At 36.9% G+C, this 21,410-nt stretch overlaps 1 protein-coding gene across 6 annotated transcripts in view; it reads right to left on the bottom strand.

The window, feature by feature from the left end:
- GLIPR1L1 (GLIPR1 like 1) overlaps positions 1-21,410 on the bottom strand; it is a 51,511-nt gene that overhangs the window by 8,443 nt on the left and 21,658 nt on the right. For 4 of the 6 annotated variants that reach the window (XM_086398717.1, XM_086398719.1, XM_086398722.1 and 1 more), the window contains one exon: positions 16,402-16,487. In XM_086398717.1, coding sequence (XP_086254843.1) covers positions 16,402-16,487 — 86 coding nt within the window. Of the gene's footprint in view, positions 1-16,235; positions 16,488-21,410 lie in introns of those variants that run through there. The other 2 variants (XM_086398720.1, XM_086398723.1) reach the window with 1 other exon arrangement.

The following is a 21,410-nucleotide window of genomic DNA, read 5'->3' as shown; positions in this document are numbered from 1 at the left end:
TTCGATCCTGGGGTTGGGATGATCCCCTGGAGAAGGGAAAGGCTACCCACTCCAGTATTCTGGCCTAGAGAATTCCATGGACTGTATAGTCCATGGGGTCACAAAGAATCGGACACAACTGAGCAACTTTCACTTTCAAGGGAAACATCATGACTAAGTTGGATTTATCGTTGGAATGAAAGCATAGTTTATAATTGGATTCCTGACCTATCACTTAACTCCCAGAATCTCTATGAAACATAAATTTCACTAGTTAAGTTGTATTTATTAACAGATACACAGCTTTTTGTCTGTCAATCACAGTTCAAAAAAGGTTTAAAAATAACAAAAAGAGAATAAACAAAATGGAAACAGGTTACAAAATATGATAAAAGATCAGATCAGATCAGTCGCTCAGTCATGTCCGACTCTTTGTGACCCCATGAATCGCAGCACGCCAGGCCTCCCTGTCCATCACCAACTCCCGGAGTTCACTGAGACTCACGTCCATCGAGTCAGTGATGCCATCCAGCCATCTCATCCTCTGTCGTCCCCTTTAAATTAAAAAAAAAACATATACCTACCTCTTTACAATAACTTGAAAATATTAGTAAAATGGGTCAATTAAAACATAACATTATCCAAAGAGGAATTTGAAGCACATGTCATTTTTCTTTAAGTTACATAATATTATGTCCAAAACAGTTTCCAAAAAGAAAATAAATCATTTGATGTAGTTTATAACATTAAGATATTAAAGGAAAAACATTTGGGATCATTTCAAGAGATGCAGAGAAAAAATATCTGGTAAAATTTAGCATTTATTCAAGATAAAAGCTCACAGTAAAATGAGAAAAATAAAAACTTTTATGATCTGAAATGAGGACTAATTAAAACAATCTCAAATAAATATGCCCCCTGGAGAAGAAAATGGCAACTCACTACAATATTCTTGCCTGAAGAGTTCCATGGACAGAGGAGGCTTTTGGGCTATAGTCCATGGGGTCGCAAGGAATTGGACAAGACTGAGCAACTGACAAATAGCTCTGAAAAGAAGAGAAGCGAAAAGCAAAGGAGAAAAGGAAAGATATAAACTTCTGAATTCAGAGTTCCAAAGAATAGCAAGAAGAGATAAGAAAGCCTTCTTCAGCGATCAATGCAAAGAAATAGAGGAAAACAAGAGAATGGGAAAGATTAGGGATCTCTTCAAGAAAATCAGAGATACCAAAGGAACATTTCATGCAAAGATAAGCTCGATAAAGGACAGAAATGGTATGGACCTAACAGAAGCAGACGATATTAAGAAGAGATGGCAAGAATACACAGAAGAACTGTACAAAAAAGATCTTCACGACCCAGATAATCACGATGGTGTGATGACTGACCTAGAGCCAGACATCCTGGAATGTGAAGTCAAGTGGGCCTTAGAAAGCATCACTACGAACAAAGCTAGTGGAGGTGATATGGACAATCACAATTCTTATGAGTTTGTTTATTTCATTTATGTTTATTTCATTTATTTTTATTCATTTATTCATGCTTGTGTGTTTATTATGTATTAAGCATGATTCTAGGCTTTGGATATAATGGTTATTAGGAAAAAGTAAAGTTCTTTTCCTTATAGAAGCATCAGGGGAGAAACTCTATCATCAACTTTAAAATGGAATAAATGAATATAGGAGATTAAAATATACCATCAGAGAAAGTGATTAGTATGATAAAAAGGGTCAAGAGATAGAAAATAATCAGGAACTTAGTTATGGTCATAGCTAAAATTTATTGAGAGCCTACTTTATTTTGGGAAGATCCCCTGGAGGAGGGCATGGCAATCTACTCCAGTGTTCTTGCCTGGAGAATCCCATGGACAGAGCAGCCTGACTGGCCACAGTCGAGAGGGTCACAAAGAGTTGGACACGACTGAAGGAATTTAGCATGCATGTGCTTTATTTTGGTCCCAAATCACTCTGTATGGTTTATCATATTTAATCCTCTTAGTCACCTCCTGGGTTAAGCCATCTGATTCCAAGGCCTATTCATTTAACCATTATGCTGTATATCTGCCCCTCAAAAAGGAAGTAAAAAAGATAGAAGTTGACTTTCTATATAAATGATGAATAAAAATCAAGTCATAGGACTTAATAAGTGGAACACAACAGATATAGTAGTGTTAAAAATAGAATGTCATTAAAACTTGGATAAAACAAAAGTTTGCAAATCCCCTCAAAATCTGAGTATCATAAAACATTTATTTTTATTTATTTTTTTTGTGTCTTCCCCTTTATTTATTTATGTATTTTATTTCTAATTTTATTTTATTTTTAAACTTTACATAATTGTATTAGTTTTGCCAAATATCAAAATGAATACGCCACCGGTATACATGTGTTCCCCATCCTGAACCCTCCTCCCTCCTCCCTCCCCATACCATCCCTCTGGGTCGTCCCAGTGCTCTAGCCCCAAGCATCCAGTATCGTGCATCGAACCTGGACTGTCATCTCGTTTCATACATGATATTTTACATGTTTCAATGCCATTCTCCTAAATCATCCCACCCTCTCCCTCTCCCACAGAGTCCAAAAGACTGTTCTATACATCAGTGTCTCTTTTGCTGTCTCGTACACAGGGTTATTGTTACCATCTTTCTAAATTCCATATATATGCGTTAGTATACTGTATTGGTGTTTTTCCTTCTGGCTTACTTCACTCTGTATAATAGGCTCCAGTTTCATCCACCTCATTAGAACTGATTCAAATGTATTCTTTTTAATGGCTGAGTAATACTCCATTGTGTATATGTACCATAGCTTTCTTATCCATTCATCTGCTGATGGACATCTAGGTTGCTTCCATGTCCTGGCTATTATAAACAGTGCTGCGATGAACACTGGGGTACACGTGTCTCTTTCCCTTCTGGTTTCCTCAGTGTGTATGCCCAGCAGTGGGATTGCTGGGTCATAGGGCAGTTCTATTTCCAGTTTTTTAAGGAATCTCCACACTGTTCTCCATAGTGGCTGTACTAGTTTGCATTCCCACCAACAGTGTAAGAGGGTTCCCTTTTCTCCACACCCTCTCCAGCATTTATTATTTGTAGACTTTTGGATTGCAGCCATTCTGACTGGTGTGAAATGGTACCTCATAGTGGTTTTGACTTGCATTTCTCTGATAATGAGTGATGTTGAGCATCTTTTCATATGTTTGTTAGCCATCTGTATGTCTTCTGTGGAGAAATGTCTATTTAGTTCTTTGGCCCATTTTTTGATTGGGTCATTTATTTTTCTGGAATTGAGCTGTAGGAGTTGCTTGTATAGTTTTGAGATTAGTTGTTTGTCAGTTGCTTCATTTGCTATTATTTTCTCCCATTCTGAAGGCTGTCTTTTCACCTTGCTAATAGTTTCCTTTGATGTGCAGAAGCTTTTCAGGTTAATTAGGTCCCATTTGTTTATTTTTGCTTTTATTTCCAATATTCTGGGAGGTGGGTCATAGAGGATCCTGCTGGGATGTATGTCAGAGTGTTTTGCCTATGTTCTCCTCTAGGAGTTTTATAGTTTCTGGTCTTACATTGAGATCTTTAATCCATTTTGAGTTTATTTTTGTGTATGGTGTTAGAAAGGGTTCTAGTTTCATTCTTTTACAAGTGGTTGACCAGATTTCCCAGCACCACTTGTTAAAGAGATTGTCTTTAATCCATTGTATATTCTTGCCTCCTTTGTCAAAGATAAGGTGTCCATATGTGCGTGGATTTATCTCTGGGCTTTCTATTTTGTTCCATTGATCTATATTTCTGTCTTTGTGCCAGTACCATACTGTCTTGATAACTGTGGCTTTGTAGTAGAGCCTGAAGTCAGGTAGGTTGATTCCTTCAGTTCCATTCTTCTTCCTCAAGATCGCTTTGGCTATTCGAGGTCTTTTGTATTTCCATACAAATTGTGAAATTATTTGTTCTAGCTCTGTTGGTAGAGCTAGAATACTGTTGGTAGCTTGATAGGGATTGCATTGAATCTATAAATTGCTTTGGCTAGTATACTCATTTTCACTATATTGATTCTTCTAATACATGAACATGGTATATTTCTCCATCTATTAGTGTCCTCTTTCATAAAACATTTAAAGAAGTTAGTAAACATCTGTAAACACACACACACCACAACAAAATAGTTTTACAGAAATTTCTCCCAAACATTCAAAAAATGAATAATGAGAATCTTACACAAACTGCAACCAAAATATTAACAGAAGTATCGTTCCCAACTTTTAACTTCTTTTATGAGGTTACTACAAACTTGAAGTCCAAATCATATGAGGATATATGGAGATGGGAAATTATAGGCCAGTCATAAGTCTGAAATTAAATCCAAAAACTATAAGTAAAATGTTAACAAGAATTTAGCCTTCTATAAGGGAAACTTGGGAGCTCCCTGAAAGCTCAGTTGGTAAAGAATCTGCTTGCAATGCAGGAGACCCTGGTTCTATTCTTGGGTTGGGAAGATCCACTGGAGAAGGGATAGGTTACCCACTCCAGTGTTCTTGGGCTTCCCTTGTGGCTCAGCTGGTAATCTGCCTGCAATGAGGGAGACCTGGGTTCGATCCTGGGGTTGGGATGATCCCCTGGAGAAGGGAAAGGCTACCCACTCCAGTATTCTGGCCTAGAGAATTCCATGGACTGTATAGTCCATGGGGTCACAAAGAATCGGACACAACTGAGCAACTTTCACTTTCAAGGGAAACATCATGACTAAGTTGGATTTATCGTTGGAATGAAAGCATAGTTTATAATTGGATTCCTGACCTATCACTTAACTCCCAGAATCTCTATGAAACATAAATTTCACTAGTTAAGTTGTATTTATTAACAGATACACAGCTTTTTGTCTGTCAATCACAGTTCAAAAAAGGTTTAAAAATAACAAAAAGAGAATAAACAAAATGGAAACAGGTTACAAAATATGATAAAAGATCAGATCAGATCAGTCGCTCAGTCATGTCCGACTCTTTGTGACCCCATGAATCGCAGCACGCCAGGCCTCCCTGTCCATCACCAACTCCCGGAGTTCACTGAGACTCACGTCCATCGAGTCAGTGATGCCATCCAGCCATCTCATCCTCTGTCGTCCCCTTTAAATTAAAAAAAAAAACATATACCTACCTCTTTACAATAACTTGAAAATATTAGTAAAATGGGTCAATTAAAACATAACATTATCCAAAGAGGAATTTGAAGCACATGTCATTTTTCTTTAAGTTACATAATATTATGTCCAAAACAGTTTCCAAAAAGAAAATAAATCATTTGATGTAGTTTATAACATTAAGATATTAAAGGAAAAACATTTGGGATCATTTCAAGAGATGCAGAGAAAAAATATCTGGTAAAATTTAGCATTTATTCAAGATAAAAGCTCACAGTAAAATGAGAAAAATAAAAACTTTTATGATCTGAAATGAGGACTAATTAAAACAATCTCAAATAAATATGCCCCCTGGAGAAGAAAATGGCAACTCACTACAATATTCTTGCCTGAAGAGTTCCATGGACAGAGGAGGCTTTTGGGCTATAGTCCATGGGGTCGCAAGGAATTGGACAAGACTGAGCAACTGACAAATAGCTCTGAAAAGAAGAGAAGCGAAAAGCAAAGGAGAAAAGGAAAGATATAAACTTCTGAATTCAGAGTTCCAAAGAATAGCAAGAAGAGATAAGAAAGCCTTCTTCAGCGATCAATGCAAAGAAATAGAGGAAAACAAGAGAATGGGAAAGATTAGGGATCTCTTCAAGAAAATCAGAGATACCAAAGGAACATTTCATGCAAAGATAAGCTCGATAAAGGACAGAAATGGTATGGACCTAACAGAAGCAGACGATATTAAGAAGAGATGGCAAGAATACACAGAAGAACTGTACAAAAAAGATCTTCACGACCCAGATAATCACGATGGTGTGATGACTGACCTAGAGCCAGACATCCTGGAATGTGAAGTCAAGTGGGCCTTAGAAAGCATCACTACGAACAAAGCTAGTGGAGGTGATATGGACAATCACAATTCTTATGAGTTTGTTTATTTCATTTATGTTTATTTCATTTATTTTTATTCATTTATTCATGCTTGTGTGTTTATTATGTATTAAGCATGATTCTAGGCTTTGGATATAATGGTTATTAGGAAAAAGTAAAGTTCTTTTCCTTATAGAAGCATCAGGGGAGAAACTCTATCATCAACTTTAAAATGGAATAAATGAATATAGGAGATTAAAATATACCATCAGAGAAAGTGATTAGTATGATAAAAAGGGTCAAGAGATAGAAAATAATCAGGAACTTAGTTATGGTCACAGCTAAAATTTATTGAGAGCCTACTTTATTTTGGGAAGATCCTCTGGAGGAGGGCATGGCAACCTGGAATTCCAGTTGAGCTATTCCAAATCCTGAAAGATGATGCTGTGAAAGTGCTGCACTCAATATATGCCAGCAAATTTGGAAAACTCAGCAGTGGCCACAGGACTGGAAAAGGTCAGTTTTCATTCCAATCCCAAAGAAAGGCAATGCCAAAGAATGCTCAAACTACCACACAATTGCACTCATCTCACACGCTAGTAAAGTAATGCTCAAAATTCTCCAAGCCAGGCTTCAGCAATATGTGAACCGTGAACTTCCTAATGTTCAAGCTGGTTTTAGAACAGGCAGAGGAACCAGAGATCAAATTGCCAACATCCGCTGGATCATGGAAAAAGCAAGAGAGTTCCAGGAAAACATCTATTTTTGCTTTATTGACTATGCCAAAGCCTTTGACTGTGTGGATCACAATCAACTGTGGAGAATTCTGAAAGAGATGGGAATACCAGAACACCTGATCTGCCTCTTGATAAATCTGTATGCAGGTCAGGAAGCAACAGTTCGAACTGGGCATGGAACAACAGACTGGTTCCAAATAGGAAAAGGAATATGTCAAGGCTGTATATTGTCACCCTGTTTATTTAACTTATATGCAGAGTACATCTTGAGAAACGCTGGACTGGAAGAAACATAAGCTGGAATCAAGATTGCCGGGAGAAATATCAATAACTTCAGATATGCAGATGACACCACCCTTATGGCAGAAAGTGAAGAGGAACTCAAAAGCCTCTTGATGAAAGTGAAAGTGGAGAGTGAAAAAGTTGGCTTAAAGCTCAACATTCAGAAAATGAAGATCATGGCATGTGGTCCCACCACTTCATGGGAAATAGATGGGGAAATGGTGGAAACAGTGTCAGACTTTATTTTTCAGGGCTCCAAAATCACTACAGATGGTGACGGCAGCCATGAAATTAAAAGACCCTTACTCCTTGGAAGGAAAGTTATGACTAACCTAGATAGCATATTCAAAAGCAGAGACATTACATTGCCAACAAAGGTTCGTCTAGTCAAGGCTATGGTTTTTCCTGTGGTCATGTATGGATGTGAGAGTTGGACTGTGAAGAAGGCTGAGCGCTGAAGAATTGATGCTTTTGAACTGTGGTGTTGGAGAAGACTCTTGAGAGTCCCATGGACTGCAAGGAGATCCAACCAGTCCATTCTGAAGGAGGTCAGCCCTGGGATTTCTTTGGAAGGAAAGATACTAAAGCTGAAACTCCAGTACTTTGGCCACCTCATGCGAAGAGTTGACTCATTGGAAAAGACTCTGATGCTGGGAGGGATTGAGGGCAGGAGGAGAAGGGGATGACAGAGGATGAGATGGCTGGATGGCATTACTGACTCGATGGATGTGAGTCTCAGTGAACTCCGGGAGTTGGTGATGGACAGGGAGGCCTGGCGTGCTGCGATTCATGGGGTTGCAAAGAGTCGGACATGACTAAGCAACTGATCTGATCTGACTGATCTGAGCGACTGACCCTTTCACCTTTTCATCAAAGCAAATATTCATAATTTAAACATTGTTTTTAAAGCGTGGTATAAGAGAATGGTGCTACTGTTACAGCTTATGTGCGACAATGCACTGGAGAATTAACTGTTAATATTGTTACAGCATATAACTTATGTAAAGATTAGAAGAACACAGCTTGCATTTTTTACAGATAACATGATTGTCATTATGGAAAATCCTAGAGAACCAACTTATTTGAAATAATAATGAGATTCAGTAAGATTCCTGGATAGTACACTAATATTAAAAAATAATTTATATTTCTATGAATCAGCAAAAAATCAATTAGGAAATATAACTTAAAAATCAGTCACCATGGTGTAAGAGCCAGACATCCTGGAATGTGAAGTCAAGTGGGCTTTAATAGCATCACTACAAACACAGCTACTGGAGATGATAGAATTGCAGTTGAGCTATTTCAAATCCTAAAAGATGATGCTGTGAAAGTGCTGCACTCAATACGTCAGTAAATTTGGAAAACTCAGCAGTAGCCACAGGACTGGAAAGGGTCAGTTTTCATTCCCTAAGAAAAGCAATGCCAAATGAATGGTCAAACTACCACACAACTGTACTCATCTCACACGCTAGTAAAATAATGCTCAAAATTCTCCAATCCAGGCTTCAACAGAATGTGAACTATGAATTTCCAGATGTTCAAGCTGGATTTAGAAAAGGCAGAGGAACCAGAGATCAAATTGCCAACATCTGCTGGATCACTGAAAAAGCAAGAGAGTTCCAGAAAAACATTTATTTCTGCTTTATTGACTATGCCAAAGCCTTTGACTGTGTGGATCACAACAAACTGTGGAAAATTCTTCAAGAGATGGGAATACTAGACCACCTGACCTGCCTCTTGAGAAATCTGTATGCAGGTCAGGAAACAACAGTTAGAACTGGACATGGAACAACAGACTGGTTCCAAATAGGAAAAGAAGTACGTCAAGACTATATATTGTCACCCTGCTTATTTAACATATATGCAGAGTACATCATGAGAAACGCTAGGCTGGAGGAAGCACAAGCTGGAATCAAGATTGCCAGGAGAAATATCAATAACCTCAGATACGCAGATGACACCACCCTTACAGCAGAAAGCAAAGAAGAACTAAAGAGCCTCTTGATGAAAGTGAAAGAGGAAGAGTGCAAAGTTGGCTTAAAGCTCAACATTCAGAAAACGAAGATCATGGTATTCAGTCCCATCACTTCATGGCAAATAGATGGGGAAATAGTGGAAACAGTGGCAGACTTTATTTTGGAGGGCTCCAACATCATTGCAAATGTTGACAGTAGCAATGAAATTAAAAGATGCTTACTCCTTGGAAGGAAAGTTATGACCAACCTAGACAGCACATTAAAAAGCAGAGACATCACTTTTCCAACAAAGGTCCATCTAGTCAAGGCTATGGTTTTTCCAGTAGTCATGTATGGATGTGAGAGTTGGACTATAAAGAAAGCTGAGCACCGAAGAATTGATGCTTTTGAACTGTGGTGTTTGAGAAGACTCTTGAGAGTCCCATGGACTGCAAGGAGATCCAACCAATCCATCCTAAAGGAGATCAGTCCTGGGTGCTCATTGGAAGGACTGATGTTGAAGCTGAAACTCCAGTACTTTGGCCACCTCATGCGAAGAGCTGACTCATTTGAAAAGACCCTGATGCTGGGAAGGACTGTAGATGAGGGGAGAGGGGACAGCAGAGGGTGAGATGGTTGGATGGCATCACTCACTCAATGGACATGAATTTGAGTAAGCTCCGGGAATTGGTGATGGACAGGGAGGCCTGGTGCGCTGCAGTCCATGGGGTCCCAAAGAGTTGGACATGATGGAGCGACTGAACTGAACTAAAGTTAAAAATTCCATTTATAATATAAACACATATAGAACACCAAGCAATCTAATTTGGGATGTAAGACCTTACTGAGACAATTTCAAAGTATAAAAGATATAAATGAAAGTGAAAGTTGCTCAGTCATGTCTGACTTTTTGTGACCCCATGGACTGTAGACCATCAGACTTCTCTGTCCAAAAATTCTCCAGGCAAGAATACTGGAGTGGGTTGCCATTCTCTTCTTCAGGCCATCTTCCTGACCCAGGGATTAAACCCAGGTCTCCTGCATTGCAGGCAGAATTTTTTATGTGTGAGCCACTAGGGAAGCCTAAAAAAGATATATAAAAAGACCCAAGTAAACAGTCTTTATTAATTGAAAAGTTCAACACTGTAAAGTTACTTCTTTCAATTTATCTATAAACTCAAAGTAACTCCATTCAGAATTTCAAGGTCGTCTGTAGAATTGATAAGCTTATCCTAACATTAATTTCCAAGAGCAAAGGGCCAGGAATAGGCAAATGATTTTTGAACAATTTGGAAATGGAATGAATTGGGGGAATAGCTCCTACCAAGTCTCAAAGCTTATTTATTGTAGCCTTGGTAGCTTTTAAGGTGCTATCTTGGAGACCCACAGAATACAGCTGTCTAAATCTCCAGGATGAAATCATGTGTGATGGACAAAATCTCTCATCAAGCATAAAATATAAATAAAATTATCTTTTACTATTCTTATTTTATTATTATTAGGAAAACTATGTGTAAGAGCATGAGACCTTTGCAAAAGGAAAAAAGACCAAAAGGTTCAGATTTCAGAACAGAAGATCCATAAAGAGGAGGGTTGATGTTACGAAGGATGCTCTTTTCTTAGGGCCATTTGTTGATTCTGGGCCCAGGCCTAGGGCTGAAAATCGGCTTTGTCCAGGAAGAAGTCACTTCTTGGTAAACAGAGAAACCAGCAGAGCATTTATTGTCCTTAAAGAACTAGAGAGATAAAATTGGAGAATTGAGTCGTTCAAGATCCAGGTGGGAGGTAGAGGTGGAGGAAATAAGCCCAAGACATGCCCATTTTGTAACTTTGAAACTGTGAGAGGTAAGGGGCTAAAAACCTAGGCTAAAAGCCTTTGGAAATCATAGTAGATATTTCAGTAATTTCTGTGTGTTAAAGCAATGGAAAAACAGTGGGGGGAAAAAAAAAGCAGTAAGAATTGGAATTCGAAAACCACTAGGTAAAGGCAACAGAGAGCACAGCTGTCTCCCACTGCAAAGCCTTGGAAGTCTCTATTCTTGGAACAGAGCAAACAGAGGCAGACTACGCCTTAGGTAAATTCTAAACCAGCTTTGACCAAGTTGTGTTTGGATTAAGAGGAACCACCCTAACTCTATCTGTTCAGTAGAGGAAAAGATAGAACTCTCCTTTTTTTGTTTCATACCGTATTATTAGGTATTTAACTTATTAGGCACATCAAGTGTTTCCACAATCTACTGCTGTGGAACAAACTTCCAAAACTTAATGGCTTAAAATGGTTAACAACTTACTATTATTTCTCACAATTACCTGGGTTAGCAGATTCTAATAGGGAATTTCTCTCCTATATTTAGTGTCATCAGGGTTCAAGGATGTGGCTACATTTAGCTATTGCTCACATTTGCGGCTGAAACAGAAGGATGCCCTCTCCTCATCCAAGGCCTGACCTGTTCAGTGGGAAAGCACGGATTTTTAGATATGCTGGATAGCTTTCAAAAGAACAAAAGCGAAAGCTGCCAGTTTTCTTAAAGGTGTGGCCCAGAAGTGGCACAACATCAGGTCCTTATTCAAGGAGAGGAGAAATAGTCTGGGCTTCTTGATGGGAGGAGTGGTGTGCATGGACAGCAGGGAGGAATCACTTACGGTCATATTTAGGGACATCAAGAAACAGAGCATGTTACCAAAAAGAAGAGAAAAAACAATCTTGAAACTAGAAACAGACTCACAGGTGATCTGGATGCTGGGGTTTTTAAATAGGGAATTTGAGTGTGTAATAATGGAGCTGACTGTGCCAAAAGGGGACTAACCAAAGATACGGTAGAAGACAAAGGCAAGAGCCAGATCACACTTGGGTTTGTTGGCCTCAATGCATAGAATCTGATTTTCCTTTAGTTGCAAAAAGAAGCAATTGAAGAATTTTAAGAAAAGTGATTTTATCTGATATTTTCTTTTGTTTTCTGTCCCTCGCCCCCCGCCCTGGCCCAGGGAGCAGTGAAACACCTTGGAATAGAGTAGGAAGAGAAGTGGGGAGGCTGCACTAGTTCAGGCAAGAAATGGCAGTAATCTGGATCCTGGTAAGGAAGAGGAAGTGAAAGAAAAAGACGGTATCACTTTATCTTTGTATGTTGTAGACTAGAAAACTTAGCAGTTTACAAATATGAACCACTTTGAATGAAATCTCATTTTAGAGAGACCATGCTTTCAATGTAGTCCTATTTTTTTTCCTTTTAAATTGGAGTATAGTTGCTTTCCTAGCATCAGTCTTTTCCAATGGGTCAGCTCTTTGCATGAGGTGGCCAAAGTATTAGAGGTTCAGCTTCAGTTCTTCCAGTGAATATTTAGGGTTGATTTCCTTTAGAATTGAATGGTTTGCTCCTGCAGTCCAAGAGACTCTCAAGAATCTTCTCCATTGTTGTGCAGAAGCTTTTAATTTTAATTAAGTCCCATTTGTTTATTTTTCCTTTTATTTCCAATATTCTGGGAGGTGGGTCATAGAGGATCCTGCTGTGATGTATGTCAGAGAGTGTTTTGCCTATGTTCTCCTCTAAGAGTTTTATAGTTTCTGGTCTTACGTTTAGATCTTTAACCCATTTTGAGTTTATTTTTGTGTATAGTGTTAGAAAGTGTTCTAGTTTCATTCTTTTACAAGTGGCTGACCAGTTTTCCCAGCACCACTTGTTAAAGAGATTGTCTTTTCTCCATTGTATATTCTTGCCTCCTTTGTCAAAGATAAGGTGTCCATATGTGTGTGGATTTATCTCTGGGCTTTCTATTTTGTTCCATTGATCTATATTTCTGTCTTTGTGCCAGTACCATACTGTCTTGATGACTGTGGCTTTGTAGTAGAGCCTGAAGTCAGGCAGGTTGATTTCCCCAGTTCCATTCTTCTTTCTCAAGATTGCTTTGGCTATTCGAAATTTTTTGTATTTCCATACAAACTGTGAAATTATTTGTTCTAGCTCTGTGAAAAATACCATTGGTAAAATTAAAAGCTTCTGCACAAGAAAGGAAACTATAAGCAAGATGAAAACACAGCCTTCAGAATGGGAGAAAATAATAGCAAATGAAGCAACTGACAGAGGACTAATCTCAAAAACATACAAGCAACTCCTGCAGCTCAATTCCAGAAAAATAAACGACCCAATCAAAAAATGGGCCAAAGAACTAAACAGACATTTCTCCAAAGAAGATATATGGATGGCTAACAAACACATGAAAAGAGGCCCAACATCATTCATTATCAGAGAAATGCAAATCAAAACTACAATGAGGTACCATTTCACGCCAGTCAGAATGGCTGAGATCCAAAAGTTTACAAGCAATAAATGCTGGAGAGGATGTGGAGAACAGGGAACCCTCTTACACTTTTGGTGGGAATGCAAACTAGTACAGCCACTATGGAGAACAGTGTGGAGATTCCTTAAAAAACTGGAAATAGAACTGCCTTATGACCCAGCAATCCCACTGCTGGGCATACACTCGAGGAAACCAGAATTGAAAGAGACACATGTACCCCAGTGTTCATCGCAGCACTGTTTATAATAGCCAGGACATGGAAGCAACCTAGATGTCCATCAGCAGATGAATGGGTAAGAAAGCTGTGGTACATATACACAATGGAGTATTACTCAGCCATTAAAAAGAATGCATTTGAATCAGTTCTAATGAGGTGGATGAACCTGGAACCTATTATACAGAGTGATGTAAGCCAGAAAGAAAAACACCAATACAGTATACTAATGCATATATATGGAATTTAGAAAGATGGTAACAATAACCCTGTATACGAGACAGCAAAAGAGACATTGTTGTATAGAACAGTTTTTTGGACTCTGTGGGAGAGGGAGAGGGTGGGATGATTTGGGAGAATGGCATTGAAACATGTGTAATATCATATATGAAACGAGTCGCCAGTCCAGGTTCGATGCATGATACTGGATGCTTGGGGCTGGTGCACTGGGACGACCCAGAGGGATGGTATGGGGAGGGAGGAGGGAGGAAGGTTCAGGATGGGGAACACATGTGTACCTGTGGCGGATTCATTTTGATATATGGCAAAACCAATACAATATTGTAAAGTTAAAAAATTAAATTAAATTAAAAAAATAATAATAAAAAAAATAAAAAGAATACATTTGAATCAGTTCTAATGAGGTGGATGAAACTGGAGCCTATTATACAGAGTGAAGTAAGCCAGAAAGGAAAACATCAATACGGTATACTAACACATATATATGGAATTTAGAAAGATGGTAATGATAACCCTGTATGCGAGACAGCAAAAGAGACACAGATGTACAGAACAATCTTTTGGACTCTGTGGGAGAGGGAGAGGGTGGGACGATTTGGGGGAATGACACTGAAACATGTACAATATCATATAAGAAACAAATCACCAGTCCTGGTTCCATACAGGATGCTTGGGGCTGGTTTACTGGGATGACCCAGAGGGATGGTACGGGGAGGGAGGTGGGAGGGGGGGTTCAGGATGGGGAACACGTGTATACCCATAGCAGATTCATGTTGATGTATGACAGAACCAATACAATATTGTCAAGTTAAAAAAAAAAAGAAAAAAATATATATATACATAAAATAAATAAATAAAGATTGGAAAATGTAAAAAAATGAAAAAAAGTCCATTCTGCCTTGAAAAAAAAAAGAAAAAAAATTAAAAATTAAAAAAAAAAGAATCTTCTCCAGCACCACAATTCAAAAGCATCAATTCTTCAGTGCTCAGCTTTCTTTATTGTGTAACTCTTACATCTGTACATGACTACTGGAAAAAAATATAGCTTTGACTAGATGGAGCTTCGTCAGCAAAGTGATGTCTCTGCTTTTAATATGCTGTCTAGGTTTGTCATTGCTTTCCTTCCAAGGAGCAAGCATCTTTAATTTCATGGCTGCAGTCACTGTCCATAGTGATTCTGCAGGTAAAGAATCCACCTGCCAATGCAGGGGAAGGAGGCAGCAGAGGATGATGGTTAGATAGTATCACCAACTCAGTGGACATGAATCCGAGCAAACTCTGGGAAATAGTAGAGGACAGAGGAGCCCTGCATGCCACAGTCCATGGGTTCGCGAAGAGCTGAACACGACGTAGGGGCAAACAACAGCATAGTTGCTTTATGACGTTGTCTTAGTTTCTGCCATACAGCAAGGTGAGTCAGCTGTATGTTTACATATATCTTCTTCTTTTTGGATTTCCTTCCCATTCAGGTCGTCAAAGAGCATTGAGTAGATTCCCCGTGCTGTACAGTAGTTTCTCATGCATTAGCTATTTTGCACACGGTGTCAATAGAGTGTATATGTCAGTCCCAATCTCCCAATTCCTCCCACCACTGCCCCTTTCCCCCTTGGTATCCATACACTTGTTCTCTACATCTGTGTCTCTATTTCTGCTTTGCAAATAAGATCATCTATGAAAATAAAAATAAACAAATGGTACCTAATTAAACAAAAGGCTTTTGCACAGCAAAGGAAACTATACACAAGACGAGAAGACAACCCTCAGAATGAAAGAAAATATTTGCAAATGAAGCAACTGATAAGGTATTAATATCTGAAATATACAAACAGCTCAATATCACAAACCCCAAACAATTTTTTTACTTGCAGTATGACATGAATATGGAATCATACATAGCTCATAATTGGAAAGATTGATGAGCTATTACAAAGTGAATACACCTAGATAACCACAGCATAGGTCCAGAAAGTCCTCTGGTATACTTTTCTAGTGACTAACTCCTCTTTCCTCTCCAAAGGTAACCACTATCCTGACTCTAAGCGTAGATTAGTTTTGTACAGTTTTGAACTTTATAGAAATGGAATAATTTAATATGCATTTTTGTGTCTGTCTTCTTTTGTGGCACCACATCTTTTACAGTTTTTAAATTATCTCTTCTCTTCACCCCCTTCACTCGGTCCTCAAACAGGAATTTATGCTTATCCTTAAAAAGTAACTTTGTACTGGGAACTCGTCTGCTCTGAGAATCAAAAATTTATACTTAAAATAAGTCTTTGTCTTGAGAACCAAAAGACTGATGAAGGAAGGAAAACATGTCGGCTGTAAATCACAATTAGTTTGGACATTGATTCAGGTATTACTTCTGAGTGAGTCACTATTTAATAATAACTAGTAAAAGGAGGTAAAAGGGAAGCAAACACAACTAAGAACAATATGCCAGTCGATAGCATTTTGGGTGTAGCAGCGTACGATCTGTTATACCTTACTCCTTCTAGTCTTTTAGACTGAGAGAAAATAATCAGTGACAAAGGGAGGGATCATCTGGAATGAAATATGATCATTTATGACAAATGCTTTGTATCATCAAACAGCAGCAATCAAATTTTATCTTCTAACATTGAGCCTCCAAATTTAAAATTATAATGAATTTCTGGGAACTTTGTTTTCCAAAGAAAATGCCCCAACTATTTTGTTTCCTGTTTTCTTACGGCAGAGGTTGTTTTCACAAGTATCTCCTTGACACATAGAGCAGGGTGTTCCATTCGTGTAAGGGGACATATTTGGATAGTTTCCTCTGTAAAAAAAGAGACAGTGATTAGCTAAGTAGTTATTAATGTCTCTAATTTTGTTTATGCATTATGCAAGTTGTTTTGGTCCCTAACCATGAATGTTGACAAGGAAAATAACAACAAGTAGGTCCCAATTTTGTACTTTTTTCTTTACAAAAGAAACTATAAACTATTAAAGTAACTATTAAAATTACTCTTTGGAGGGTGTCCCCAATCCTTCTAGCAGTTATATTCTTGAGTATTCTCTAGGACACAAATAAATGTGAATGCAATATAATTATGTATGTGACAGCCACAGAGATTTTGCTGTAAACACTAATTATCTTTTGATTTTTTAATGGAATAAGGAAGTTTGAATTGCCCATGAAAACATATGTTTTATAGTTTAATTTAAAAGCACAGTATTATAGTATTTTGAGATACACCAGAAAGATTTGGCAGTTATGTTGCCGAATTTTCAGTAATATAAGCTGAAACATGCTAACAAGGCTCTCTTTTTTCTTTTCCCACTTCCATGTTTGTGGAAGACTTTAGAAAGTGTTACTTATCCAGAGTACACAAAGAAAAACATAAGAACATGAATTGTATTCTTTTAAAGAATATGCCGCAATTTATTTATTCATTCAACTGTTGATGGACATCAGGTTGTCCCAGTTTTGGGAAATTACTAATAAAGTTACTATGAATATTTTGATCATTCAGACATGTCTTTATATGCACATACATTTTCTTGGATTTATACCTAGGAATGGAATGAATAGATCACACAGTAGGTGCATATTTAACTTTTAAAGAAACTGGGACAAAGTTTTTTATAAAACAGTTGTAGCACTTTATATTTACACCAGAAAGTGTGTGAGAATAACAAATGTTTAGCCATTCTGATTATTGTGTAGTGGTATTCACTGTGATTTTAATTTTGTATTTCCCTAATGATTATTGATTTTTTAGCAATTTTTTTATGTGCTTATTTGCCATCTGTGGATCTTATTAATCTTTTGTCCATTTTTCTATTGAGCTTTTGGTTTTTCTAGCTTTTAAATCTTTTTTAAAAAATTAATTTATTATTTTAATTGGAGGCTAATTACTTTACAATATTATAGTGGTTTTTCCCATACATTGACTTGAATCAGCCATGGGTATACATGTGTTCCCCATCCTGAGCCCTCCTCCCACCTCCCTCCCCATCCCATCCCTCAGAGTCATCCCACTGCACCAGCCCTGAGCACCCTGTCTCATGCATCGGATCTGGACTGGTGATCTATTTCACATATGATAATATACATGTTTCAATGCTATTCTCTCAAATCATCCCACCCTCGCCTTCTCCCACAGAGTCCAAAAGTCTGTCTTTATATCTGTGTCTCTTCTGCTGTCTTGTATATAGGGTCATCATTACCATCTTTCTAAATTCCATATATATGCATTGGTATACTGTATTGGTGTTTTTCTTTCTGGCTTACTTCACTCTGTATAATAGGCTCCAGTTTCACCCACCTCATTAGAACTGATTCAAATGCATTCTTTTTAATGGCTGAGTAATATTCCATTGTGTATATGTACCAAAGCTTTCTTATCCATTCGTCTGCTGATGGACATCTAGGTTGCTTCCATGTCCTGGCTATTGTAAACAGTGCTGTGATGAACATTGGGGTACACATGTTTCTTTCAACTCTGGTTTCCTCGGTGTGTATGCCCAGCAGTAGGTTTACTGGGTCGTATGGCAGTTCTATTTCCAGTTTTTTAAGGAATCCCCACACTGTTCTCCATAGTGGCTGTACCAGTTTGCATTCCCACAATGTAAGAGAGTTCCCTTTTCTCCTCTCTAGCATTTACTGTTTGTAGACTTTTTGATAGCAGCCATTCTGACTGGTGTGAGATGGTTCTAGGTATTAAATCTTAAGAGTTCTTCCTACATACTTCGTACAAGGTCTTTGTTTCACAAAGACTTTCTTCCAGTCTGTGGCTTCTCTTTTCATTTTCTGACCAGTATGTTTGAATAGTGGTCGTTTTTAATTTTAGTGACATTCAAATTACCAAGTTATTCTTTTATGGATCATGCTTTTTATGTGGTAGCTAAAAATCTTTGGCTATCTGAAGGTCACAAAGGTTTTATGTTTTTTCCAAAAAGTTTCACAGTTTTTGCCTTACAATTGGATCTATGATCCATTTTTAATTAATTTTTGTAGATTGTATGTTTTGTAAATCCAAGTTTACTTTTGTTTTTTATATGTAAGTGACAGAGCACCAGTTATTGAAAAATCTTTCTTATGTTGCATTGCCTTGTACATTTTTGAAAAGTCAGTTGAACATATGTGGTCAACCATGTGTCGGGTTATTTTTGGACTCTATATCCTATTCCACTGATCTATTTGTCTAACTTTACATCAATATAACTATATCATGATTTTAATAATTCATGAAAACAATAGTGTTACCTACTTCAGATTTGTTCTAGTTGTTTTAACTATTCTAAGTCCTTTGTATTGCCTTATGAATTTTATGATCTGTTTGTCAGTTTCTACTACAAAAGCCTGTGGGATTTTTATTGGAATTTTATTGAATGCATAGTTCAATTCAGTGAAAAATTACATCTTTACAATCTTGAGTCTTTTAACCCATTAATTAGGTGTAGTGCTCTAGTTATTGTCTTTGTTGTTAATAATTTCTCTCATGACTATTACATAATTTTTAGTATATTAGTTTTTCATGTCTTCTGCCAGATTTATCCCTAAATAATTCATATTTTTGATGCTATTATAAATGGTATTGTTATTTTAATTCAATTTATGATTGTTCATTGCCAGTATGCACATGTAATTGTTTTGCATATTGATCTTGTACACTGAAAAATTGCTAAACTTACTTATTAGTTGTAGAAGAGTTTTTATAGATTCCACTGAATTTTATATATAGAACTAGAGACCAAGAAGTCAGTAAAGAATGGTCATATCTGGCTTGTGGTCTGATTTTGTGCAGTCAGTGAACTAAGAATTGTTTTTTTAAAATTATTTTTATTTTAAGGGGTTATTTAATTCAAAACAGAACAAAGATGAATATGTAGCAGAATGTATGTGTCATGCAAAGCCTAATATATTTACTGCCTAGTACTTTACAGAAAAATTTTTTTAGTACTGGTATAATGTTACATATAGGCTTTTCATAGATAAACTTTATTAGATTTAAGACATTCCCTTGTATTTTTAATTTACCAAGAACTTTCACTAAGAATGAATGTTTGACATTTTCTCAGTCTATTGAGATCAAATAATCTTTATTTATAGGTTGATTAATATGGTGAATTACACTGATTTTAGAATATTAAAATAGCCCTATTACTGGAACAAACTCCCTTTGGATAAGATGTATGATGCTTTTATTATATTGGGTTCAGCTGCTAAATTTTGTTTAGAATCTTTGTACCTATGTTCATAAGAGATATTGAATAAGATCTAAATAGGTATTTCTCCAATGAAGAATGCAGATGACTAACAGGAACGTGAAAAGATGCTTAACATTGCTAATTATTAGAGAAATGCAAATCAAAACTGCAATGAAGTATCACTTCACACCAGTCAGAATGGCTATTATCAAAAATCTGCAAACAATAGATGCTGGAGAGGGTGTGGAGAAAAGGGAATCTTCCTACAATGTTGGTGGGAGCAAAAATTGGTACAACCACTACAGAGAGCAGCACAGAAGTTCCTTAGAAAACTAGAAACAGAGCTTTCATATGATCCTACAATCCCACTCCTGGGCATATACCTGGGGAAAACCATAATTCAAAAAGATAAGTGCCCTGCAGTGATTTTTGCAGCACTATTTACAATAGCCAAGACATGGAAGCAATGTAAATGTCCATCAACAGATGCATGCATAAAGAAGATATAATCTATATCTATCTATCTATTAATGTCTGTCTATATATCTGAATCACTTTGGGGGGCAACTGAAACTAACACAACATTGTAAATCAGCTATACTTTAATAAAAAATTACTTCTGTACAGATTAGAAAAAAAAAGAGATTTCTCTGTAGTTTTCACTTTATTTCTCCTTTGTAATTTGTGTCTCTTGAAGGACTATTGTTAGCTATAAAATCTGCAATATCTGATATTAACATAGATCCTGCTATCTTTCTTTCTATGAATGTTAGCACAGTAAAACTTTTCCCATTCTTTTACTTTTAATCTACTTGTGTCTTTTAATTTAAATATACTTCTTGTAGGCAGAATGTAACTGGTTCTTGATTTTTATCCTATCATCCAGTCTTTTTCTTTTTATTTGGGTATTTGTATTTACATTTGATGTGATTATTAACATAGATTTAAGGCTATCAGATCTTATTTATTCTATTTGTCTCATCTGTCCTTTGTTCTTTTTTTTTCCTTTTTCTGCTTTCCTTTGGATTAATGGAATTTTTTTTTTTTTTTTTTTTTTTAGATTTAATTTTACCTGCTTTGTTGGCTTATTTGATTTTACTGTTGGTTCGTTATATGAGTAGCTACTTTAGGGTTTATAGTATGCATCTTTTACTTATCACAGTCAAGTTAATTCCTCTTAACATTGAGTAGAAGAACCTTAAGGGTTCTTCTACTATTTTCTCTATTTTCTCCTCTCAGCCTTTATGCCATCATTATCACAGATTTTAGCTTTACCTATGTTATAATCTTCACAATACATTTCAATTATCTTTGGTTAAATAATTATCTTTTGAAAGGCAAAAATAAGGAGAAAACATCCTATGTATTTACCTGTATGGTTACCATTTCCAGTGGTTCAAACATCTTTATATCACTTTTATTTTTGAAAAAAAATCTTCACAGAATATAATGTCCTTAGACAACAGGTTTTTTTTTTTTTTTTTCCTTTCAGTATTTAAAGATATTTCTGTCTTCTCTCTTGCATTGTTTCCAGTGAGAAATCTGG

The sequence above is a fragment of the Bos grunniens genome, chromosome 5 (assembly GCF_055505025.1).
Source record: "Bos grunniens cultivar Pamir isolate PY7600 chromosome 5, Bosgru_T2T1.0, whole genome shotgun sequence".
Lineage (NCBI taxonomy): Eukaryota > Metazoa > Chordata > Mammalia > Artiodactyla > Bovidae > Bos > Bos grunniens.
This window is presented reverse-complemented; position numbering and strand designations above follow the sequence as displayed.